The sequence below is a fragment of the Ranitomeya imitator genome, chromosome 2, assembly GCF_032444005.1.
Source record: "Ranitomeya imitator isolate aRanImi1 chromosome 2, aRanImi1.pri, whole genome shotgun sequence".
Classification (NCBI taxonomy): domain Eukaryota; kingdom Metazoa; phylum Chordata; class Amphibia; order Anura; family Dendrobatidae; genus Ranitomeya; species Ranitomeya imitator.
Window position 1 is genome coordinate 583,073,639 of NC_091283.1, and position 23,057 is coordinate 583,096,695.

Consider the following 23,057-nt stretch of genomic DNA (forward strand, 5'->3'; position numbering starts at 1 on the left):
TTCTGAGCGCGGCGATACCAAATATGTGTAGATTTGATTTTTTTTATTGATTTATTTTGATTGGGGCGATAGGGGGGTGATTTAGGCTATGTGCACACGTCAGGTTATTTTCCTGACAAAATCCGGAGTTTTCTGGCAGAAATTTGCGTTTTTTTCCGCGCGGATTTATCCCGTTTTTTGCGCGTTTTTTGCGCGGATTTTGCGCGGAATTTTTGCGGATTTTTTGCGTTTTTTTTTTTCCTGAGTTTCCTTTTATCATGGAATCCGCAAAAAATCCGCAAAAAGAATGAGCATGTCCGGAATTTTTGCGGTATGCGTTTTTTTTTGCGGAAAAAAACGCATCCATCTGAACAAAAAATCCGGAATGCATTCTAAATGATAGGATGCATATTTTTAGCGTTTTTGATGCAGAATTATAGCGTTTTTATAGCGAAATTCCGCAAAAAAACGCTAAAAATCCGGACGTGTGCACATACCCTTAAACTTTTATATTTTTTTTATTTTTTCACATTTTTTTTAGCTTTTTTTTTTTAACTTTTGCCATGCTTCTATAGCCTCCATGAGAGGCTAGAAGCAGGCACAACTCGATCGCCTCTGCTACATAGCAGCGATCTGCTGATCGCTGCTATGTAGCAGAAATGGAGGTGTGCTGTGAGCGCCGCCCACAGGGTGGCGCTCACAGCCACCGGTGATCAGTAACCATAGAGGTCTCTAGGACCTCTATGGTTACCATCCTGATGCATCACCGACCCCCGATCATGTGACGGGGGTCGGCGATGACGTCATTTCCGGCCGCCCGGCCGGAAGCGGTAGTTAAATAACGCTGTCTGCGTTTGACAGCGGCATTTAACTAGTTAATAGGTGCGGGCAGATCGCGATTCTGCCCGCGCCTATTACGGGCACATGTCAGCTGTTCAAAACAGCTGACATGTCCCGGCTTTGGGGCGGGCTCACAGCGGAGCCCTGCATCAAAGCAGGGGATCTGACCTCGGACGTACTATCCCGTCCGAGGTCAGAAAGGGGTTAACAAACCTTCGATTTTTTTATTACTTAAATAAAAAAGAACCTAGACATATTTGGTGTCTATGAACTCGTAATAACCTGGAGAATCATAATGGCAGGTCAGTTTTAACATTTGGTGAACATGATAAAAAAAATCTCAATTTGTAGAATTGCACTTTTTTTGCAATTTCACCGCACTTGGAATTTTTTTCACATTTTTGAGTACACAATATGGTAAAACTAATGGTGTTATTCAAAATTACAACTCTGCAAAAATAAGACCTCACATGGCCATATTGATGGAAAAATAGAAAAGTTATGGCTCTGGGAAGAAGGGGGGTGAAAAACAGAAACACAAAAACAAGAAAGTGCTCCTTCATGAATGGGAAAAAAAATCCTTTACTTTTGATTGGAGTCCTTGGAATTGGTTCTGTCTGGCAATGTGTCCCTCAGTAGAAAATGTTATTCACCCTGATTTAAGAGATCACTACTATGCATTTCACCCCCAGATTACACATTATAAATCAGAAAACTGTTTTACTTTTTCAATAAAAAAATATTGTAGAAATACAGTACCTTCATTTGGGCCGAGGTTCACAGTTACAGATTGACTAAAGACCTTCCGTCTCACAGCCTTGTTGTAAACAATGGCAGCTGCACTGATATTGACACTGACATTTCTGGGTTTTGCTGTTAAGTTCTTGAGAGTCAGTATTGCTTCAATGTCATCTCCAACCCTGGGGGACCCAGAAAATGATATCTCTCCAGAAACCTCAACGTCACGGCTTGGGGCTGACCTGGAACTTCCGTCTGCAGAGAATGCTACAAATCCTGGAGTCAAACCAATCAACCGCAGAGCTTTATTGTATGTTTGCCTCTCTTGAGATGAACCTAGAGGTAGAAGGAATATTAGTACTTCCATATTCTTCATTAATGATTTCCAGCCTGTGACTTTTCAATTTGTGGGAAACTAGAACTATACTAGAATGCTGAGAGTTGTAGTTTCCCAAAAGATGTAGAGCCACACGATTGGTCTTGTTATACATAGTAATTTTGTAGTACCTTCATCATACTTGTATTCACTTGTGATATTGGCGTAACTATCACTTCCCACAGCCTTTGTGCAAATGAGTTGTCCAACTTTTGTACGATTTGTTCCACCTAAGGTTTTACGGTTATCGCGCTGTACAATTACTTTAATCACATCTGCATTTGTTTCCGAAAACACAAAGCGAGTATCATATGGCTTATCCACATCGCCTTCTTTTACTGCACGTTGAGATGTAGGGCCTAGTTGGTAAATGCCTATAAACAGAAATGGGAGTCTTATAAAAAAAGTACCATTCATAATAGAAGTTGACATTAAGCAAGCAGCTTGAAAGGTACACAGTATCTGTAATGTATCCAAGCCTTGTTAGGTGTTTCCCAACTAAACTTAAAGAGAACCTGTCAGCAGGATTGTGCACAGTAACCTACACACAGTGTCAGGTCGGCACCATTACACTGATTAGAATGACACCTTGGTTGATGAAATGCATCTTATGGTTGTTCTTTAATCTTTATTTTCAGTTTTTAGTTAATGATATGCCTGTGCCCTGGGGCGGCCTGTGGGGGGGTCGAGCCTGCTGACAGGTTCCCTTTAAGAATGACTCATTTCCTAGACATATTAAAGAATGAACCCCTTCATAGGAATATAACGTGTTATATATCGTAGATCTAACTCTATCACAAATATAATTGCTCCAAGTAAGCTAAAACAACAGTCATACAAAAAAATGTCCAATAAGATTTCTCTTTTCTCGCTGATAAGCGGAAGCTTTAGAAGTGGTATCCATATATACAAATGTTGTATTTATATAGCACACTGCAGATCCACTTTCACTAGTACAAGCAAAGGTGACTTTTATGACTTGTTCATCGTCAATTTTTATTTATTTAATAAAGTGTTCATGCAGATTACAGTACATGAGGGGGGACAACCAATCTCCGAACCAGGATCATTATAGGAACAGGATGCCGGCCTCTTTCAGACTTCCGTCTTTGAGCTCTTGCCGAAATACGTTGTTTTTTGAGAAAACAGGATCCTGCAAAAGAATTTTCTCATAGACTTTTATTAGTGACGTATCTCCACGTATGGTCACACATTTCGTCCATCGTGCACTGGATCCTGCGGAATTTGACGGCCCGTCTGCAGTGGAAAAACCTGCCAGGACGCGTCCTACGTCATACGTTGTTCCACAGAATGGAAGGCTATGGATGCAGGATCCTTCGTTCACTGTGAAAAGCAGGAATCCAGGGACTGATCCTGTTTTTACATTTGAGCATACCTGGAACCATTTTCCAACCCAGGGAAAAAAATCTATCTCTCTCTCTCTGCGCATCCGCTGAAATACAGGAAACGTTGCATATGTTTTAACACTATTTTCTAAACGTACATCGCTACTAGGGTTGAGCGAAACGGGTCGTTCATTTTCAAAAGTCGCCGACTTTTGGCAAAGTCGGGTTTCATGAAACCCGACCCGACCCCTGTGTGGGGTCGGCCATGCGGTACGCGACTTTCGCGCCAAAGTCGCGTTTCAATGACGCGAAAAGCGCCATTTCTCAGCCAATGAAGGTGAACGCAGAGTGTGGGCAGCGTGATGACATAGGTCCTGGTCCCCACCATCTTAGAGAAGGGCATTGCAGTGATTGGCTTGCTGTCTGTGGCGTCACAGGGGCTATAAAGAGGCGTTCCCGCCGACCGCCATCTTACTGCTGCTGATCTGAGCATAGGGAGAGGTTGCTGCCGCTTCGTCAGAAGCAGGGATAGCGTTAGGCAGGGTCCATTAACCACAAAACCGCTTGTGCTGTAGCGATTTCCAATGTCCAACACCACCTTCGGTTTGCAGGGACAGTGGAGGCAAAATATATATTTTTTTTTCCTCAGCGCTGTAGCTCATTGGGCTGCCCTAGAAGGCTCCCTGATAGCTGCATTGCTGTGTGTACGCCACTGTGCAAACCAACTGCTTTTTTTAAAGCACAAATCCTCCTGTTCCTTCCTTTCTGCACAGCTATCTTTTTTGTTTGTCCACACTTTTTATTTAATTTGTGCATCAGTCCACTCCTTATTGCTGCCTGCCATACCTGGCCGAGATTACTGCAGGCAGGGAGATAGTAGCTGCCTGCCATACCTGGCTGAGATTACTGCAGGCAGGGAGATAGTAATTGTAGGACAGCCCCTGTTTTTTTTTTTTTTTTTTGGTGGGAGATTAAGATTGGCAATTTGGCATTTCTGCTAGAGTGCCATCCCTGTGTGTGCCATCTCTCTTACATAGTGGGCCATAGAAAGCCTTTTCATTTTTCTGTATTGTTTTTGTGGGGTTTATAAATTCTCCCTGATAAAAAAAAATACAGTGGGAGATTAATATTGGCCTTTGGGCTTGTGTGCCAGTCCTGAGTGTGCCATCTCTCTCTCAAATAGTGGGCCATAGAAAGCCTCTTAATTTTTTTTTTATTGGGTTTCTAAATACTCCCAGAAAAAAAAAAAATACAGTGGGAGATTAATATTGGCCTTTGGGCTTGTGTGCCAGTCCTGATTGTGCCATCTCTCTCTCAAATAGTGGGCCATAGAAAGCCTCTTAATATTTTTTTTTATTGGGTTTCTAAATACTCCCAGAAAAAAAAAAATACAGTGGGAGATTAATATTGGCCTTTTGGGCTTGTGTGCCAGTCCTGATTGTGCCATCTCTCTCTCAAATAGTGGGCCATAGAAAGCCTCTTAATTTTTTTTTTATTGGGTTTCTAAATACTCCCATAAAAAAAAAATACAGTGGGAGATTAATATTGGCCTTTGGGCTTGTGTGCCAGTCCTGATTGTGCCATCTCTCTCTCAAATAGTGGGCCATAGAAAGCCTCTTAATATTTTTTTTTATTGGGTTTCTAAATACTCCCAGAAAAAAAAAATACAGTGGGAGATTAATATTGGCCTTTTGGGCATGTGTGCCAGTCCTGATTGTGCCATCTCTCTCTCAAATAGTGGGCCATAGAAAGCCTCTTAATTTTTTTTTATTGGGTTTCTAAATACTCCCAGAAAAAATAAAAAAAAATCAGTGGGAGATTAATATTGCCCTTTCTGCTTGTGTGCCACTCCTGACTCCTGGGTGTGCCATCTCTCTCTCTCTCAACTAGTGGGCAGTCACTGGGCCATAGAAAGCCTATTTTTTTTTTATTTGGTTTCTAAATTCTACCTGAAATAATAAATCAATCAATCATTGGGAGATAAATATAGGCCTCTGGGCTTGTGTGCCACTCCTGACTTCTGTGTGTTGCATCTCTCACTCAGTGGGCCATAGAAAGCCTATTTTTTTTTTTGATTTGGTTTCTAAATTCTACCTGAAATAATAAATCAATCAATCAATCAGTGGGAGATAAATATAGGCCTCTGGGCTTGTGTGCCACTCCTGACTTCTGTGTGTTGCATCTCTCACTCAGTGGGCCATAGAAAGCCTTTTTTTTTTTTTATTTGGTTTCTAAATTCTACCTGAAATAATAAATCAATCAATCAATCAGTGGGAGATAAATATAGGCCTCTGGGCTTGTGTGCCACTCCTGACTTCTGTGTGTTGCATCTCTCACTCAGTGGACCATAGAAAGCATATTTTTTTTTTTCGTTTGATTTGGTTTGGTTTCTAAATTCTACCTGTAAAAATCATTTTATTTTATTTTGTTTCTAAATTCTTCCTTAATAAATCATTTTATTGCATTTTGTTTCAAAAGTCTCCCTGAGAAAAAAAAGGCAGTGGGAGATTAATATTGACCTTTCTGCTTGTGTGCCACTCCTGACTCCTGGGTGTGCCATCTCTCTCTCTCAAATAGTGGGCACTGGGCCATAGAAAGGCTATTTCCTTTATTTTTTTGGTTTCTAAATTCTCCCTGGAAAAATCATTTTATGTTATTTGGTTTCTAAATTCTTCCTGAATAAATCATTTTATTTAATTTAGTTTCTAAAGTCTCCCTGAAAAAAAAAAACAGTGGGAGATTAATATTGACATTTGTGCTTGAGTGACAGTCCTGCGTGTGTGGCATCTCTCTGATTTTGTGCCACAGAAAACAGAGTGTGTAACATTGTGCCTGATTTTCCTTGCGGTTTCACCAACCTGTAAAGGAATATCGAAATCATACTGAAGTTATAGCTCACCGTGTAAGTTGTCTGACAGCAACAAATAAAGTTACTTTGGTTAAGTTTTGAAAACAATGAGGAAGTCTGGTGGAAGAGGTCGTGGCCGTGGGCGTTCATTGTCAGCTGGTAATGATGGTAGTGGTAGTGGAGCATCAGGTGGTCATGGGAAAAAAATTATTCCACCTAAGTCTGGAGCTGTGGAGCCAGGTTCGTCGTCTGGCTACACAAGGCCTCGAACGCTCCCTTTTCTGGGAGTTGGAAAACCGCTTTTAAAGCTGGAGCAGCAACAGCAAGTTTTGGCTTACCTTGCTGACTCAGCCTCTAGCTCTTTTGCCTCCTCTTCTGAAACTGGCAAATCTAAAAGCAGCGCGTCATTAGTGGATGTTCACGGTCAGGGACAAGTCGCTTCCTTGTCCTCTTCAGCAAAAACAACAACAAGAGAGAAGGATGCAGCAGGCGACACAACGGGTTACTCCATGGAGCTGTTTACACATACCGTCCCTGGCTCAGAAAGTGAAACAGTTAACAGGCCATGCCCATTACAAGTAGATTCTAACATGGAGTGCACTGATGCACAGCCACAGCCAGACTACTATGCTGGTCCTTTGACTCAGACCACAACATTGCCCTCTCAGGGTACTGATCCAGAATCAGACCCTGATGAGACTATGTTGCCCCGTCACGAACGCTATACCACCGACCTACACGGTGACACAGACGAAGTTGCACATGAGCTAGAAGAGGAGGTTATAGATGACCCAGTTGTCGACCCCGATTGGCAGCCATTGGGGGAACAGGGTGCAGGCGGCAGTAGTTCTGAAGCGGAGGAGGAGGGGCCGCAGCAGGCATCAACATCGCAACAGGTTCCATCTGCCGGGCCCGTATCTGGCCCAAAACGCGTGGCAAAGCAAAAAAATGTTGGAGGACAGCGTGTCCATCCGGTTAAAGCTCAGTCAGCAATTCCTGAAAAGGGATCCGATGCTAGGAAGAGTGCAGTCTGGCATTTTTTTAAACAACATCCAATTGATCAGCTCAAAGTCATCTGTCAAAAATGTTCAACTAGCTTAAGCAGAGGTCAGAATCTGAAAAGTCTCAATTAGTGTTGAGCATTCCGATACCGCAAGTATCGGGTATCGGCCGATACTTGCGGTATCGGAATTCCGATACCGAGATCCGATATTTTTGTGATATCGGGTATCGGTATCGGAAGTGTAAAATAAAGAATTAAAATAAAAAATATTGTTATATTCACCTCTCCGGCGGCCCCTGGACATCAGCGGGAGGATCCGGCGTCCGGCACGGCTTCTTTCTTCAAAATGCGCGCCTTCAGGACCTGTGGAATGACGTCCCGGCTTCTGATTGGTCGCGTGCCGCCCATGTGACCGCCACGCGACCAATCAGAAGCCGCGACGTCATTCCTCAGCTAAAGTCCTAGAATGAGCGCCTTCTAGGACCTGAGGAATGACGTCGCGGCTTCTGATTGGTCGCGTGGCGGTCACATGGGCGGCACGCGACCAATCAGAAGCCGGGACGTCATTCCACAGGTCCTGAAGGCGCGCATTTTGAAGAAAGAAGCCGTGCCGGACGCCGGATCCTCCCGCTGATGTCCAGGGGCCGCCGGAGAGGTGAATATAACAATATTTTTTATTTTAATTCTTTATTTTACACTTTAATATGGATCCCAGGGCCTGAAGGAGAGTTTCCTCTCCTTCAGACCCTGGGATCCATGAGGATACCTTCCGATACTTGATGTCCCATTGACTTGTATTGGTATCGGATATCGGTATCAGCGATATCCGATATTTTTCGGGTATCGGCCGATACTATCCGATACCGATACTTTCAAGTATCGGACGGTATCGCTCAACACTAGTCTCAATACAAGTTGCATGCATAGACATTTAACCACCATGCATTTGCAAGCCTGGACTAACTACCAAACGTCCCTTAAGGTTGTAGCACACTCGGCCAATGAAGCTACTCAGCAACGCAACATCCCTTCCGTCACTGTAAGGCCACCATTTTCTTCACCACCGGCAGTATCTGTGCAGGTTTCTTTGCCAGCCCAAAGCAGTCAGGGTCAGGGAATCACCAGTTTAGTTGGAGGTAATACTGCATCTAGGGCACCGGCGGAAACAATACCGTCTCCAACCGTCTCTCAGTCTGCCATGTCCACCGGCACACCCGCTAGTTCCACGATCTCCAGCTCTCCAGTCCAGCTCACCCTACATGAGACTCTAGTTAGAAAAAGGAAGTACTTATCCTCGCATCCGCATACACATGGTTTGAACGCCCACATAGCTAGACTAATCTCGTTAGAGATGATGCCCTACCGTTTAGTTGAAAGCGAAGCTTTCAAAGCCCTGATGGAGTACGCTGAACCACGCTACGAGCTACCCAGTCGACACTTTTTTTCCAGAAAAGCCATCCCAGCCCTGCACCAGCATGTTAAACAGCGCATCGTCCATGCACTCAGGCAATCTGTGAGTACAAAGGTGCACCTGACTACAGATGCATGGACCAGTAGGCATGGCCAGGGACGTTACGTGTCCATCACGGCACACTGGGTGAATGTGGTGGATGCAGGGTCCACAGGGGACAGCAATTTCGGGACAGTTCTGCCTAGCCCACGGTCTAGGAAACAGTTGGCTGTAGGCGTTCGCACCCCCTCCTCCTCCTCCTCGTCCTCCTGCAGAAGCGAGAGCTCGTCCACAGATCGCAGTCGCCCAATCACTCCATCCGCAGCTGCCACTGTTGCACACCAGTGGTCCCATTATGGGGGAGCTACTGGCAAGCGTCAGCAGGCTGTATTGGCTATGAAGTGTTTGGGCGACAACAGACACACCGCGGAAGTTCTGTCCGAGTTCTTGCAGCAAGAAATGCAGTCGTGGCTGGGCACAGTAGATCTTGAGGCAGGCAAGGTAGTGAGTGATAATGGAAGGAATTTCATGGCTGCCATCTCCCTTTCCCAACTGAAACACAATCCTTGCCTGGCTCACACCTTAAACCTGGTGGTGCAGTGCTTATTGAAAACTTATCCTGGTTTCTCCGACCTGTTCCTCAAAGTGCGTGGACTTTGCGCACATATCCGCCGTTCGCCTGTACACTCCAGCCGTATGCAGACCTATCAGCGTTCTTTGAACCTTCCCCAGCATCGCCTAATCATAGACGTTGCAACATGGTGGAACACAACACTACACATGCTTCAGAGACTGTGCGAACAGAGGCGGGCTGTTATGTTTTTGTGGGAGGATACACATACACGGGCAGGCAGTAGGATGGCAGACATGGAGTTGTCGGGTGTGCAGTGGTCGAAGATACAAGACATGTGTCAAGTCCTTCAGTGTTTTGAGGAATGCACACGGCTGGTTAGTGCAGACAACGCCATAATAAGCATGAGCATCCCCCTAATGCGTCTGCTGATGCAAAGTTTGACGCACATAAAGGATCAGGCGTATGCACCAGTGGAAGAGGAAAGCCTTGATGACAGTCAGCCATTGTCTGTTCAGGGCAGTGTACAGGACGAGGTAGCGGGCGAAGAGGAGGTGGATGACGAGGAGGATGATGGGGATGAGTATATTTTTAATGAGGAAGCTTTCCCGGGGGCACTGGAAATTGGTGGCGTGCAAGGCCGGTTTCTGGTTTTTTGAGGGACACAAGTGACGTAGATTTGCCTGCAACTGCCCCTCAACCAAGCACAACCGCAGATTTGACAACTGGAACTTTGGCCCACATGGCGGATTATGCCTTGCGTATCCTCAAAAGGGACACACGCATTACAAAAATGATGAACGATGACGATTACTGGTTGGCCTGCCTCCTTGATCCTCGCTATAAAGGCAAATTGCAAAATATTATGCCACATGAGAACTTGGAACTAATATTAGCAACAAAACAATCAACTCTTGTTGACCGTTTGCTTCAGGCATTCCCAGCACACAGCGCCCGTGATCGTTCTCACAGGAGCTCCAGGGGCCAGCAGACCAGGAGTGCTAGGGGTGCACACATCAGAAGTGGCGTTGGACAGAGGGGTTTTCTGACCAGGTTGTGGAGTGATTTTGCTTTGACCGCAGACAGGACAGGTACTGCTGCATCAATTCAAAGTGACAGGAGACAACATTTGTCCAGTGTGGTTACAAACTATTTTTCATCCCTTATCGATGTTCTCCCTCAACCGTCATTCCCATTTGATTACTGGGCATCCAAATTAGACACCTGGCCAGAATTGGCTGAATATGCATTGCAGGAGCTTGCTTGCCCAGCAGCTAGTGTCCTATCTGAAAGAGTATTCAGTGCTGCTGGTTCAATATTAACCGAAAAAAGGACTCGTCTGGCTACACAAAATGTTGATGATCTAACATTCATTAAAATGAACCACAACTGGATTTCTAATTCTTTTGCCCCACCTTGCCCGGGCGACACCTAGCTTTCCTATGAAAAGCTCTTGCCTGTGGACTACTGTGAATTACTTATCAAATGTCTTAATTTGCAGCAGCTGATTGTCCAGCATACGACATGTTTACACCTCCCTAAATGGCCAAACTCCCCACACGGGGCCGTGGTATCGCGACTTGGCGCAAGCACCCGTGAGAGTGCTGTTTGTCTGAAGAGGTGGGTGTGCCCGATTTTGGTTGACAGCACTGACACAGGGTCCCTCATAGTACAATAAACTGTCTCTGGCGGTGGTGGTGCGCACCCAACGTCAGACACACTGTTGTAACATTAGGGGCCCTGGGCCTGTACCGCCGGCCACAAGAGAGTTCACCCACCCCCATGTCAAACATTGCTCTACCACTTCCACAATTATCTCTCACACTTCCACCAATGTTTAGACTATGCGCTGACATCCTTCCATTCCTGACACTGACAATACCATTGTGTTGACATGTATGATGGTACTTACCATAGTCAGGGGCAGTGTCCTCTATTTACCCAAGTAAATACTTGGCGCCAAATTAGTAGGTCGGAAACTACGCAGAGGATCCCACCCCTGTACCTAAATATTGCACCCTTTATTGTTTTCGTTGGGTTTTAATGTGAGACATTCACATTTATGTATTGTTTTGGACTACTAACTGGCAGACACTCATTACAATCAGCCTCCGCTGACCTGGCCACTGCTGCCCGTGTTCCCCTGTAACCAATTTAAAATTGCCTACATCAAGCCCAATTTTGTTATGTTAGGCCTTCGATGCCTGTCTGCGGTCACTCCTTCCACTAGACTTCCACTGACCAGACCACTGCTGCCCGTGTACCCCTGGAACCAATTTAAAATTGCCTACATCAAGCCCAATTTTGTTATGTTAGGCCTTCGAAGCCTGTCTGCGGCCCGTTCTTTCAACTACTACTACACTGACCAGGCCACTGCTGCCCGTGTACCCCTGGAACCAATTTAAAATTGCCTACAGCCAGCCCAATTTTATTATGTTAGGCCTTCGAAGCCTGTCTGCGGTCACTCCTTCCACTAGACTTCCACTGACCAGACCACTGCTGCCCGTGTACCCCTGGAACCAATTTAAAATTGCCTACATCAAGCCCAATTTTGTTATGTTAGGCCTTCGAAGCCTGTCTGCGGCCCGTTCTTTCAACTACTACTACACTGACCAGGCCACTGCTGCCCGTGTACCCCTGGAACCAATTTAAAATTGCCTACATCAAGCCCAATTTTGTTATGTTAGGCCTTCGAAGCCTGTCTGCAGTCACTCCTTCCACTAGACTTCCACTGACCAGACCACTGCTGCCCGTGTACCCCTGGAACCAATTTAAAATTGCCCACATCAAGCCCAATTTTGTTATGTTAGGCCTTCGAAGCCTGTCTGCGGCCCGTTCTTTCAACTACTACTACACTGACCAGGCCACTGCTGCCCGTGTACCCCTGGAACCAATTTAAAATTGCCTACAGCCAGCCCAATTTTATTATGTTAGGCCTTCGAAGCCTGTCTGCGGTCACTCCTTCCACTAGACTTCCACCGACCAGACCACTGCTGCCCGTGTACCCCTGGAACCAATTTAAAATTGCCTACATCAAGCCCAATTTTGTTATGTTAGGCCTTCGAAGCCTGTCTGCGGTCACTCCTTCCACTAGACTTCCACTGACCAGACCACTGCTGCCCGTGTACCCCTGGAACCAATTTAAAATTGCCTACATCAAGCCCAATTTTGTTATGTTAGGCCTTCGAAGCCTGTCTGCGGCCCGTTCTTTCAACTACTACTACACTGACCAGGCCACTGCTGCCCGTGTACCCCTGGAACCAATTTAAAATTGCCTACAGCCAGCCCAATTTTATTATGTTAGGCCTTCGAAGCCTGTCTGCGGTCACTCCTTCCACTAGACTTCCACTGACCAGACCACTGCTGCCCGTGTACCCCTGGAACCAATTTAAAATTGCCTACAGCCAGCCCAATTTTATTATGTTAGGCCTTCGAAGCCTGTCTGCGGTCACTCCTTCCACTAGACTTCCACTGACCAGACCACTGCTGCCCGTGTACCCCTGGAACCAATTTAAAATTGCCTACATCAAGCCCAATTTTGTTATGTTAGGCCTTCGATGCCTGTCTGCGGTCACTCCTTCCACTAGGCCTCCACTGACCAGACCAATGCTGCCTGTGTAACCCTGTAAACTTTTTTAAACTGCACTGAGCCACATTTTTGGTTTAAGGCCTACTACCTGTGTCTGTCTGTGCCACTCAATACAGCTATCCTCCTTTGAAAAAAGCAGAGCGTCAATAGTCTGGTTTTCAGCCTTTATGAATTTGAAAACTGCATTGGGGCTTTCACTTCCGTAGGGCCTAATAACGGTGTCTGCCGCTCCAAAATGTTCCCCAGGTTTCCTGGCCATTGCTTCAATCTTCTGGCTCTCGTTTAGTAGTTGTTGAAAACCACACTGCATTAGGCCAACAAATTGGGTATGGGGTGTAGAGACGGTGTGTTCCACTCCAAGGTGTTCCCCAGGTTTCCTCGCCATTGCTTCGATCTTCTGGCTCTTCTGAAGTAGTTGTTGAAAACAACACTGCATTAGGCCTACTAGTTGGGATGGGGCCTTCTATCTGTGTCTGCCGCTCCTTGCTGTTCTCCTACAGTGAACAAAGCTGTGCCGCCGGTTTACTACTGTTGCCAATTTTGAAATGCATTTAGAATACTTACTGATTTGGCCCTACTCTCTGTGTCAGCCTCTCATTCCAGTTGTCCTCCACTGAACAAAGCAATCCCCCATGGTTAGTCCTGTTACTAATTTTGAACTGCATTTCGGCCACTTTATTCTTTGGGCCCATATCTGTTTCCCCCTCATCCTGCCCATTGCCCAGCCAGTGATAGACGAGTCTGCTGGTACATTGACCCATAACGCAACATTCCCTGTGTACGCTACACTGCAAGATTGTGACCCTGCTGAAAGTCAGGACCCCCTTCCCGCATACCATACCAACTTACACGGGGAGAAAGAGGAAGGTGCAGATGAAGGTGCAGGTTCCTTCATCAGGTTGGGGGAGGAATACTAGTTGGCGACGTCACTGGCACAGGGCCTCTCATAGTACGCAAAAGTGTTGCTGCCGGTGGGAGGCGCCCCCGCCGTGCAAACACACCGCTGTACTTTGAGGGGCCCTGTGCCAGTGCCAATGCCAACTAGTGGCCCCCCCTGCTTGCTCAGGATCACAGCACTTGCAAAGTTGAAATACTTACCACTCCCTGCTCCACTGCAGTGACGTGGTCCAGATGTCCTGGACCCACTAATTACTTGAACCAGTCCTACCCCCCACAACTTTAGCCAAATGACCCCCAATTTCAAATGACTTACAATTTTTATAAGCTAAATTACGATTGACAAGCTTCAGTAGCAAGAATGGATGTTTTTGCCAATACAATGGGCTCTGTACATGTTTTCCTGGCCTCTACACACTGCCGACTCTGCTCCCCCATTGACTTGCATTGGGTTTCGTGTTTCGGTCGATCCCGACTTTTCGCGATAATCGGCTTGACTCGAATCCACTTGACTCGACTTTTGAGATAGTCGGGTTTCGCGAAACCCGGCTCGACTCTAAAAAGGTCAAGGTCGCTCAACTCTAGTCACTACGTCTCGGCGACGTATTAAGATGGGACACTGCCGACGGAAGTGTGAAAGAGGCCTTACTAGCTTATGCGTAGCATATGCTTTCTCACAGGGAACATTAATACGTTGTTGTTCTTTCAGCTGCGCGACAGCGTGGGATCAATTTGTTACTCTTGTAAGGTGTTGTAACAATGTATTTCAGTTGTCACGGTAATTTAAATGTTGATGGTTTGATCCAATTAATGTATTGTGCTAGTTGCCTGTGTATCCATTTCCTTGGTGTTTGTGTCCTTATATAAATAGCAGACGGCCCTTTATGTCTCTATCTTTGCCAACTGAAAAAATGGCCCTTGAGCCAAGAAACCCGATGTACTCTGAGATTTTAATGAAGTTTTTAATCACTTTGCGCCAGGTCTGTTTTAGAGTTTATTTGGAAATTACCTAAAACACCCTTTTGGATACTTGTCTGTTACCACTTTGTTTTGGCTTTGTTCTTTGACCAGCTCAGCCATGGATGTAAGACAGAGGCTGCTGTTATGACCTGGTGGTTAGGAGCACCCGGAATGACCTGATAGTTAAACCTCATACAGGACTAGCTCTGGGATGTGGGAGCTCTGCTGACCGCAAGCCCTAATCCTATCACACACACTAAAAATAGCCGTGGAGCGCTCCTGACCAGACCTAGGCGCCTCGTCACAGCCTAAGAGCTATCTAGCCCTAGAAATAGAAAATAAAGCCTACCTTGCCTCAGAGAAATTCCCCAAAGGTAAAGGAAGCCCCCCACATATATTGACTGTGACTAAAGATGGAAGTCACAAACGCAGAGATGAAACAGGTTTCAGCAAAGGGAGGCCACTCTGCATCCCAGAGCTTCCAGCTAGCAAGACAAAATCATGAAAACCAGCTGGAAAAGAAAACAGTGAACAAATAATGACTATCAGGAACTTAGCTTCTGCAGGAGAAGGCAGGTCACCAGAGAGATCCAGGAGCGAACTGAACCAATGCAAAAACATTGACAGCTGGCACGGAGTAACGATCTGAGAGGAGTTAAATAGAGCAGCCAACCAAAGGATAAATCACGTCACCTGTGTAAGGAACCTCAGAAGCAGCAGCTTCACTCACAGCCAACAGAGGGAGCCCATAGACAGAACTCGCCAAAGTACCATTCACGACCACAGGAGGGAGTTCGACAACAGAATTCACAACAGGCTGCATAACAATTCCTACATTTGTTTTCACTTGGCACAAGATCAGGTCAGAAGATCTGCAGACAGTCTGGACATCATGTCTGTTCTTGGACCGTGAATTTCAGATGGGTGATACCAATCATAGAATTTTTACTAAACCACAGCAGTTAATTCATTGAGTCATGCAAGTAGATAACCAATAATTTCCCAAACTTCTGTGTAGCCCACAATGGAGAATCCAGATTTGGGTAGCGGAAATTGCATAGAAAGCAATTTCTAATTTTAGGCTCAGTGTATCCATAGAAACCAATATGTCTTAGATGGGTATGTATTAAACTAAGAGAAGGGGAAAGCACATTTGTCATTTCTCAGTCCATGTGTTCTTCTATCTCTCACTAAGATATGAAAATACATTAGGCAGACAACCCTTTTAAGTGCACTAGGTGTGTCAATGTTTTTATTTTACCATCACTCATTTCTTGTGGCGTTGAATCAAAGATTTGCCATCCACTATAATAGGCACCTAGATCAGTCCGGATCATCCAACCTTCATTCCAGCAATGGAAATTCCTAGAAAAGATAATTTTTGTCATTATCTCTGGAAAGACAGTGCAATTGTCAGCTTTTATAACCCTTTGTTTAAACATTAGTGTATGTTAGCAGAGTTATGACTGTGTGCAAATATGACAGATTTAAAATGGATTTCCCAGGGTCATGAGCAAAACTGCAGGTGGTATTGCGCAAGAACTTGTCAGTATTTGTTATGAGCAAATGCAGGGAAACCTACGAAGACTGGCACCACACCAGCAAAGGCGAGGCTCCAGATGCACATAGCACAAGCTGCCCAGCTAGGTGAGCCTTAAAGGGCTGGGATAGCTTTAACCCAGCTACTAGTAAATAGGAGGGGGACTTGGGTAGAGCTGTTCCCAGGCTTGCTGTTGCAGGACAGCTGACGTCTGGTGACACAGCTGGAGTCTAGTCAAGAACAGATAGATGCCTCTGCTACAAACCCTGGTACTGTAGCGCATAGAGAAAAGGAAGTGAACCTTAAGGCAAACCCTGAAAGCGAGTGACCAAAACTGCAAGTGCCACTCTCCACCACAACTTTTATGAAATGCAATAAACAGCAAAGACCTGAGCTGGGAACCTGGTTAAATAGCCCACCTGATGCTGAAGAAACCAATTATGTGTTGAATACCTCCCAATCACCCCAAGACAGCCAATCCCTGCTAACTTACACAGCAGGATAAATACAATCCCACCACTGCCTAGTACTAAACACAGCAGTGTCCTGCATTGCCTGGCAACAAGGGAAACCTAGTATTCCATGTTCTCCTGGCAGTGAAATCCGTTGGAGATACGGGAGTCCCGTGTCCCCACAAATCATACTACTCCAGAACTCAAAGCTCCTTAAGAATAGGACCATCTCCCTGCACGCATAGTAGTTCCACATACAGGGTGAACAGACCCCTTCCTGATAACCGGCGAAGGCAGGCAGTGAACAACCTCTGGGTCAGCAGGAAAATAGCGGCACTTGTGACTGGAGAAGCGTGGTACCAGACTCTAACCATTCCCAGGTGGGAGGACATAATCACTATTCCTAACAGTATGGAAGCATATAGGACTCCTCCATTCAGGACCCCTGATCTTTCCTATTTGCCATAAAAAAGAGATGTTATGGCTTATACAGTTAACCTACAGTATATGGGACCTTCCTTTTGAAAAGTGTCTGGCATGTAAACTCATTAACTTTCATTTTGTAAAGAATAGTATACTATACAGTAATAACGCACTTACCATATACTATCATCACTTTCTTCCAGGGGATCACCATAAACATCATAGTATTCCTCAATACTTAAGTTGCCGTTTGAGTCATGGGCAGAACTATAGTTTGTGATTATTCGACAGGGTAACCCAAGTGCCCTGCTGACTGTAAAAAAGGGCAATTATAAGATGAGAGCATAACAACTGTTCAGGATGTATATCTCAGGGAATACAATAAAATACACTGCTCAAAAAAATTAAAGGAACACTTAAACAACAGAATATAACTCCAAGTAAATTAAACTTCTGTGAAATCAAACTGTCCGCTTAGGAAGCAACACTGTTTAACAATCAATTTCACATGCTATTGTGCAAATGGAATACACAACAGATAGAAATTATTGGCAATTATCAAAACACACTCAATAAAGGAGTGGTTCTGAAGGTGGGGATCACATCTCAGTACCAATGCTTTCTGGCTGATGTTTTGGTCACTTTTGAATGTTAGTTGTGCTTTCACACTCATGGTAGCATGAGATGGATTCTACAACCCACACAAGTGGCTCAGGTAGTGCAGCTCATCCAGGATGGCACATCAATATGAGCTGTGGAAGAAGGTTTGCTGTGTCTGATAGCGTAGTGTCCAGAGGCTGGAGACGCTACCAGGAGACAGGCCAGTACACCAGGAGACGTGGAGGGGGCCATAGGAGGGCAACAACCCAGCAGCAGGACCGCTACCTAGCTTTTGTGCAAGGAGGAACAAGAGGAGCACTGCCTGAGCCCTGCAAAATGAATGAAAATGAGAACCGTGCTCACAACTATTGAGAGTGCCAGAGTAGGTTCCCACAACGTTAGTAATGATAATAAGAAACCCAGCACTCAACTTAAGTGATCAATATGGTTGGTTAATGTGATTCACTGTAGTAAAACATTTCGGTCTTACATCAGACCTTCCTCAGTTACAAAATGCAGTGTTTCTATTGGTTCAGATGTGCCAATAGGTGCAGTAGCAGATCACTGGATCCAAGAGTCTGTGCGTCCTGGAATAATAAATGCATGTATTGTAGCCTGTGCACTTATAGCTGGCGAATGTGACGTGCCGCAGTGACATGAAGAGGACACAGTGTCTCAGACTCTTGGCACATCTGAACCAATAGAAACACTGCATTTTGTAACTGAGGAAGGTCTGATGTAAGACCGAAATGTTTTACTACAGTGAATCCCATTAAACAACCATATTGATCACTTAAGTTGAGTGCCGGGTTTCTTATTATCAGAGCCTTGCAAAATGACCTCCAGCAGGCCACAAATGTGCATGTGTCTGCACAAATGGTTAGAAACCAACTCCATGAGGATTGTCTAAGTGCTCGACATCCACAAATGGGGGTTGTGTTCAAAGCTCAACACCATGCAGGATGCTTTGCATTTGTCACAGAACACCAGGATTGGCAAATTTGCCACTGGTGCCCTGTGCTCTTCACAGATGAAAGCAGGTTCACACTGAGCACATGTGACAGACGTGATAGAGTCTGGAGATGCCATGGAGAGCTATCTGCTGCCTGCAACATCCTTCAGCATGACCGGTTTGGCAATGGGTCAGTAATGGTGTGGGGTGGCATTTCTCTGGAGGGCTGCACAGCCCTCCATGTGCTTGCCAGAGGTAGCCTGACTGCCATTAGGTACCGAGATGAGATCCTCAGACACCTTGTGAGACCATATGCTGGTGCAGTTGGCCCTGGGTTCCTCCTAATGCAGGACAATGCCAGACCTCATAAGGCTGGAGTGTGTCAGCAGTTCCTGCAAGATGAAGGCACTGAGCTTATGGACTGGCCCGCTCATTCCCCAGACCTGAACACATCTGGGACATCATGTCTCGCACCATCCACCAACGTCACGTTTTACCACAGACTGTCCAGGAGTTGGTGGATGCTTTAGTCCAGGTCTGAGAGGAGATCCCTCAGGTGACTATCCACTGCCTCATCAGGAGCAGGCCCAGGCATTGTAGGGAGGTCATACAGGCACATGGAGGCCACACACACTACTGAGCATCATTTCCTTGTCTTGAGGAATTCCCACTGAAGTTTGATCAGCCTTTAACTTCATTTTCCACTTTGATTTTTAGCATCATTCCAACTCCAGACCTCCGTGGAATATTAGTTGTGATTTACGTTGATATTTTTTAGGTTTTATTGTTCTCAACAAATTCCACTATGTAATGAATACAAATTTACAACTGGAATATTTCATTCAGTGCAATCTAGGATGTGGGATTTTAGTGTTCCCTTTATTTTTTTGAGCAGTGTGTATGTTTTGTCTATCTAAAAGTGTCCTATATGTAGAGAATGATCTGTACCAAAAGGATATTATGATACTAGACATACAGTGGGTACAGAAAGTATTTATGTCCCTTTAAATTTTTTACTCTTTGTTTCATTGCAGCCATTTGGTGAATTCAAAAAAGTTCTTTTTTTCACATTAATGTACACTCTGCACCCCATCTGGACAGAAAAAAACAGAAATGTAGACATTTTTGCGAATTTAATAAAAAAGAAAAACTGAAATATCACATAGTCATAAGTATACAGACCCTTTGCTCAGTCGCTCATATTTAAGTCCCATGTTGTCTATTTCCTTGTAATCCTCCTTGAGATCGTTCTATTCCTTCATTAGAGTACAGCTATGTTTAGCTAAACTGATAGGACTAGATTTGGAAAGGCAGATACCTATCTATATACAGTAAGGGTACCGTCACACTAAGCGACGCTGCAGCGATACCGACAACGATGTCGATCACTGTAGCGTCGCTGTTTGGTCGCTGGAGAGCTGTCACACAGACAGCTCTCCAGCAACCAACAATCCCGAAGTCCCCTGGTAACCAGGGTAAACATCGGGTTACTAAGCGCAGGGCCGCGCTTAGTAACCCGATGTTTACCCTGGTTACCAGCGTAAACGTAAAAAAAAAAAACACTACATACTTACATTCCGGTGTCTGTCCTCCGGCGCTCTGCTTTCCTCTGCACTGTCAGCGCCGGCCAGCCGTAAAGCAGAGCGGTGACGTCACCGCTGTGCTTTCCGGCTGGCCGGTGCTCACAGCCAGTGCAGAGAAGCACAGCGCCGGGGGACAGACACGGAATGTAAGTATGTAGTGTTTTTTTTTTTTTACGTTTACGCTGGTAACCAGGGTAAACATCGGGTTACTAAGCGCGGCCCTGCGCTTAGTAACCCGATGTTTACCCTGGTTACCAGTGAAGACATCGCTGAATCGGCGTCACACACGCCGATTCAGCAATGTCTGCGGGAGATCCAGTGACGAAATAAAGTTCTGGACTTTCTGCGCCGACCAACAATGGCACAGCAGGATCCTGATCGCTGCTGCGTGTCAAACTCAACGATATCGCTAGCCAGGACGCTGCAACGTCACAGATCGCTAGCGATATTGTTCAGTGTGACGGTACTCTAACACCTCACAGCTCACAGTGCATGTCAGACCAAATGAGAATCATAAGGTCAAAGGAACTGGCCAAGGAGCTCAGAGACAGAATTGTGGCAACGCACAGATCTGGCCAAGGTTACAAAAGAATTTCTGCAGTACTCAAGGTTCCTAAGAGCACAGTGGCCTCCATCCATAAATGGAAGCTTGGGACCACTAGAAGTCTTCCTAGACCTGGCTGTCCAGCCAAACTGAACAATCGTGGGAGAAGAGCCTTGGTGAGAGAGGTAAACAAGAACCCCAAGATCACTGTGGCTGAGCTTTATAGATGCAGTAGGGAGATGGGAGAAAGTTCCACAAAGTCAACTATCACTGCAGTCTCCACCTGTCGGGCCTTTATGGCAGAGTGGCCCAATGGAAGCCCCTCCTCAGTGCAAGACATGCTAAAGCCCGCATAGTGTTTCCTAAAAAAAACACATGAAGGACTCCCAGACTATGAGAAATAAGATACTTTGGTCTGATGAGACAAAGATAGACCTTTTGGTGATAATTCTAAGCCATATGTGTGGAGATAACCAGGCACTACTCATCACCTGCCCACTACAATCCAACAGTGAAACATGGTGGTGGCAGCATCATGCTATGGGGGTGTTTTTCACCTGCAGGTACAGGCCTACTGGTCGTCGTTGAAGGAAACATGAATGCAGCCAAGTACCGAGATATCCTAGATGAAAACCTCTTCCAAAGTGCCCTGGACCTCAGACTTGGCTGAAGGTTCACTTCCAACATGACAATGACCCTAAAATAACAAAGCTAAAATAACAAAGGTGTGGTTTCAGAACAACTCTGTGACCATTCTTAACTGGCCCAGCCAGAGCCAATTGAGCATCTCTGGAGAGACCTGAAAATGGCTGTTCACCAACGTTCACCATTCAGTGTGACTGAACTAGAGAGAATCTGCATGGAAGAATGGCAGAGGATCCCCAAATCCAGGTGTGAAAAACTTGTTGCATTATTAACTAGAAGACTCATGGCTGTACTAGCTCAAAAGGGTGCTTCTACTCAATACTGAGCAACGGGTTTGAATACTTATGACCATGTGATATTTCAGATATTTTTTAAATAAATTTGCAAAAGTTACTACATTTTTTTTTCAGTCAAGATGGGGTGCAGAATGTACATTAATGAGAAAAAATGAACTGTTTTGAATTTACCAAATGGCTGCAACAAAACAAAGAGTGAAAAATTTAAAGAGGTATGAATTCTTTCTGTACCCACTGTATATTGCTACATGTGTCACATGTTAGGACATTATTATGGAGCAAGCCTTTGGATAATATAACCTTGTTGAAAGTACATAATCACTGTAAGGTGCTGGATATTTATACTTACAGATCGTACGCTGTGGAGTCTGTGTGTACTAGGGCTACCACCCCGACGACACCAATTTGCTTGAGCATCTTCAAAAGGCAAATGCAAATGCTCAGGCGAAGCGGTGTCATCGAGGTGGTAGTCTTGGTACACACAAACTCTGCAGCCTACTATCTGTAAGTATAAATATCCAGCAAACATATGGCACCTATCTAAACGGGTTGTCAGATGTCTAAAATGTCCTTAGAAAATATCTAATTTTACCCCCACCAGCATTTTTGTAATTTGTTATATTATACACTATTATACATCTCTCCCTAGATGTTTTTTTATTTAATTTAACTTCCTATGACATTTTGTTTGAGAGGAGTCTCACAAAAGTCACCATCAGAAGTCGGGGTCTGCACTCACTTCTCCACAACATCTATCACCCTGACTAGAAGAGGTTGCCATCAGCAGACGGTACAGTGGTCTCTTACCACAGTTTCTTTCATCACCACCCTCTGAAGTGGGAAAAATGCGATGGATCTAAAAGTGTGACTGACTGTCAGAGACATGACAGGGTGAACAGGTATCTAGCAAGTTCTAATTTCTGAGATTGATAGTTGCATGCAGCTACTTTCAGATATTGAATATAATTATATTCTGATGTAGAGATTAAACTGAGAAATAACCTATATCTCCCTATATGCAGTTTATTTTTTTCTGGATGAACAAGAATAAGTCTGGGACTGCAATACATCTTCATTTATATGGATGAGCACATCTGAGTGGCCAAGTTACCCCTTTACAAAGCTGTGGTTTTACTCTAGTTGGTGAGACATATTATATGGTCAAACTTGCTAAATGTTTATTATTAAAGTGATATTTGAGGAAAAGAGAAGTCCTTAGCTCACGAAATGCGTTACAAGGACTTTTATTGTAATTTCATATGTCTAATAAATTTACTTTAAAAGTTGTGTATATTGTACTTGGAGTATTACTGGAGGAGCAACAAAGATCCAAAGGTGGACAAACATCTTAAGCATGAATGCCATAGCTATTAGATCCTGAGGATGATGAGAGATCCAGGAAAGGGGTTAGTTGATGTGTATCTA

At 44.9% G+C, this 23,057-nt stretch overlaps 1 protein-coding gene across 2 annotated transcripts in view; it reads right to left on the reverse strand.

The window, feature by feature from the left end:
* LOC138665084 (protein-glutamine gamma-glutamyltransferase E-like) overlaps positions 1-23,057 on the reverse strand; it is a 173,896-nt gene that overhangs the window by 42,695 nt on the left and 108,144 nt on the right. For both annotated transcript variants that reach the window (XM_069752257.1, XM_069752256.1), the window contains exons 7-10: positions 17,190-17,325; positions 15,859-15,962; positions 2,065-2,307; positions 1,579-1,893 (exon numbers count right to left, since the gene is read on the reverse strand). In XM_069752257.1, the coding sequence (XP_069608358.1) occupies positions 1,579-1,893; positions 2,065-2,307; positions 15,859-15,962; positions 17,190-17,325 (798 nt within the window). The remainder of the gene's footprint in view (positions 1-1,578; positions 1,894-2,064; positions 2,308-15,858; positions 15,963-17,189; positions 17,326-23,057) is intronic.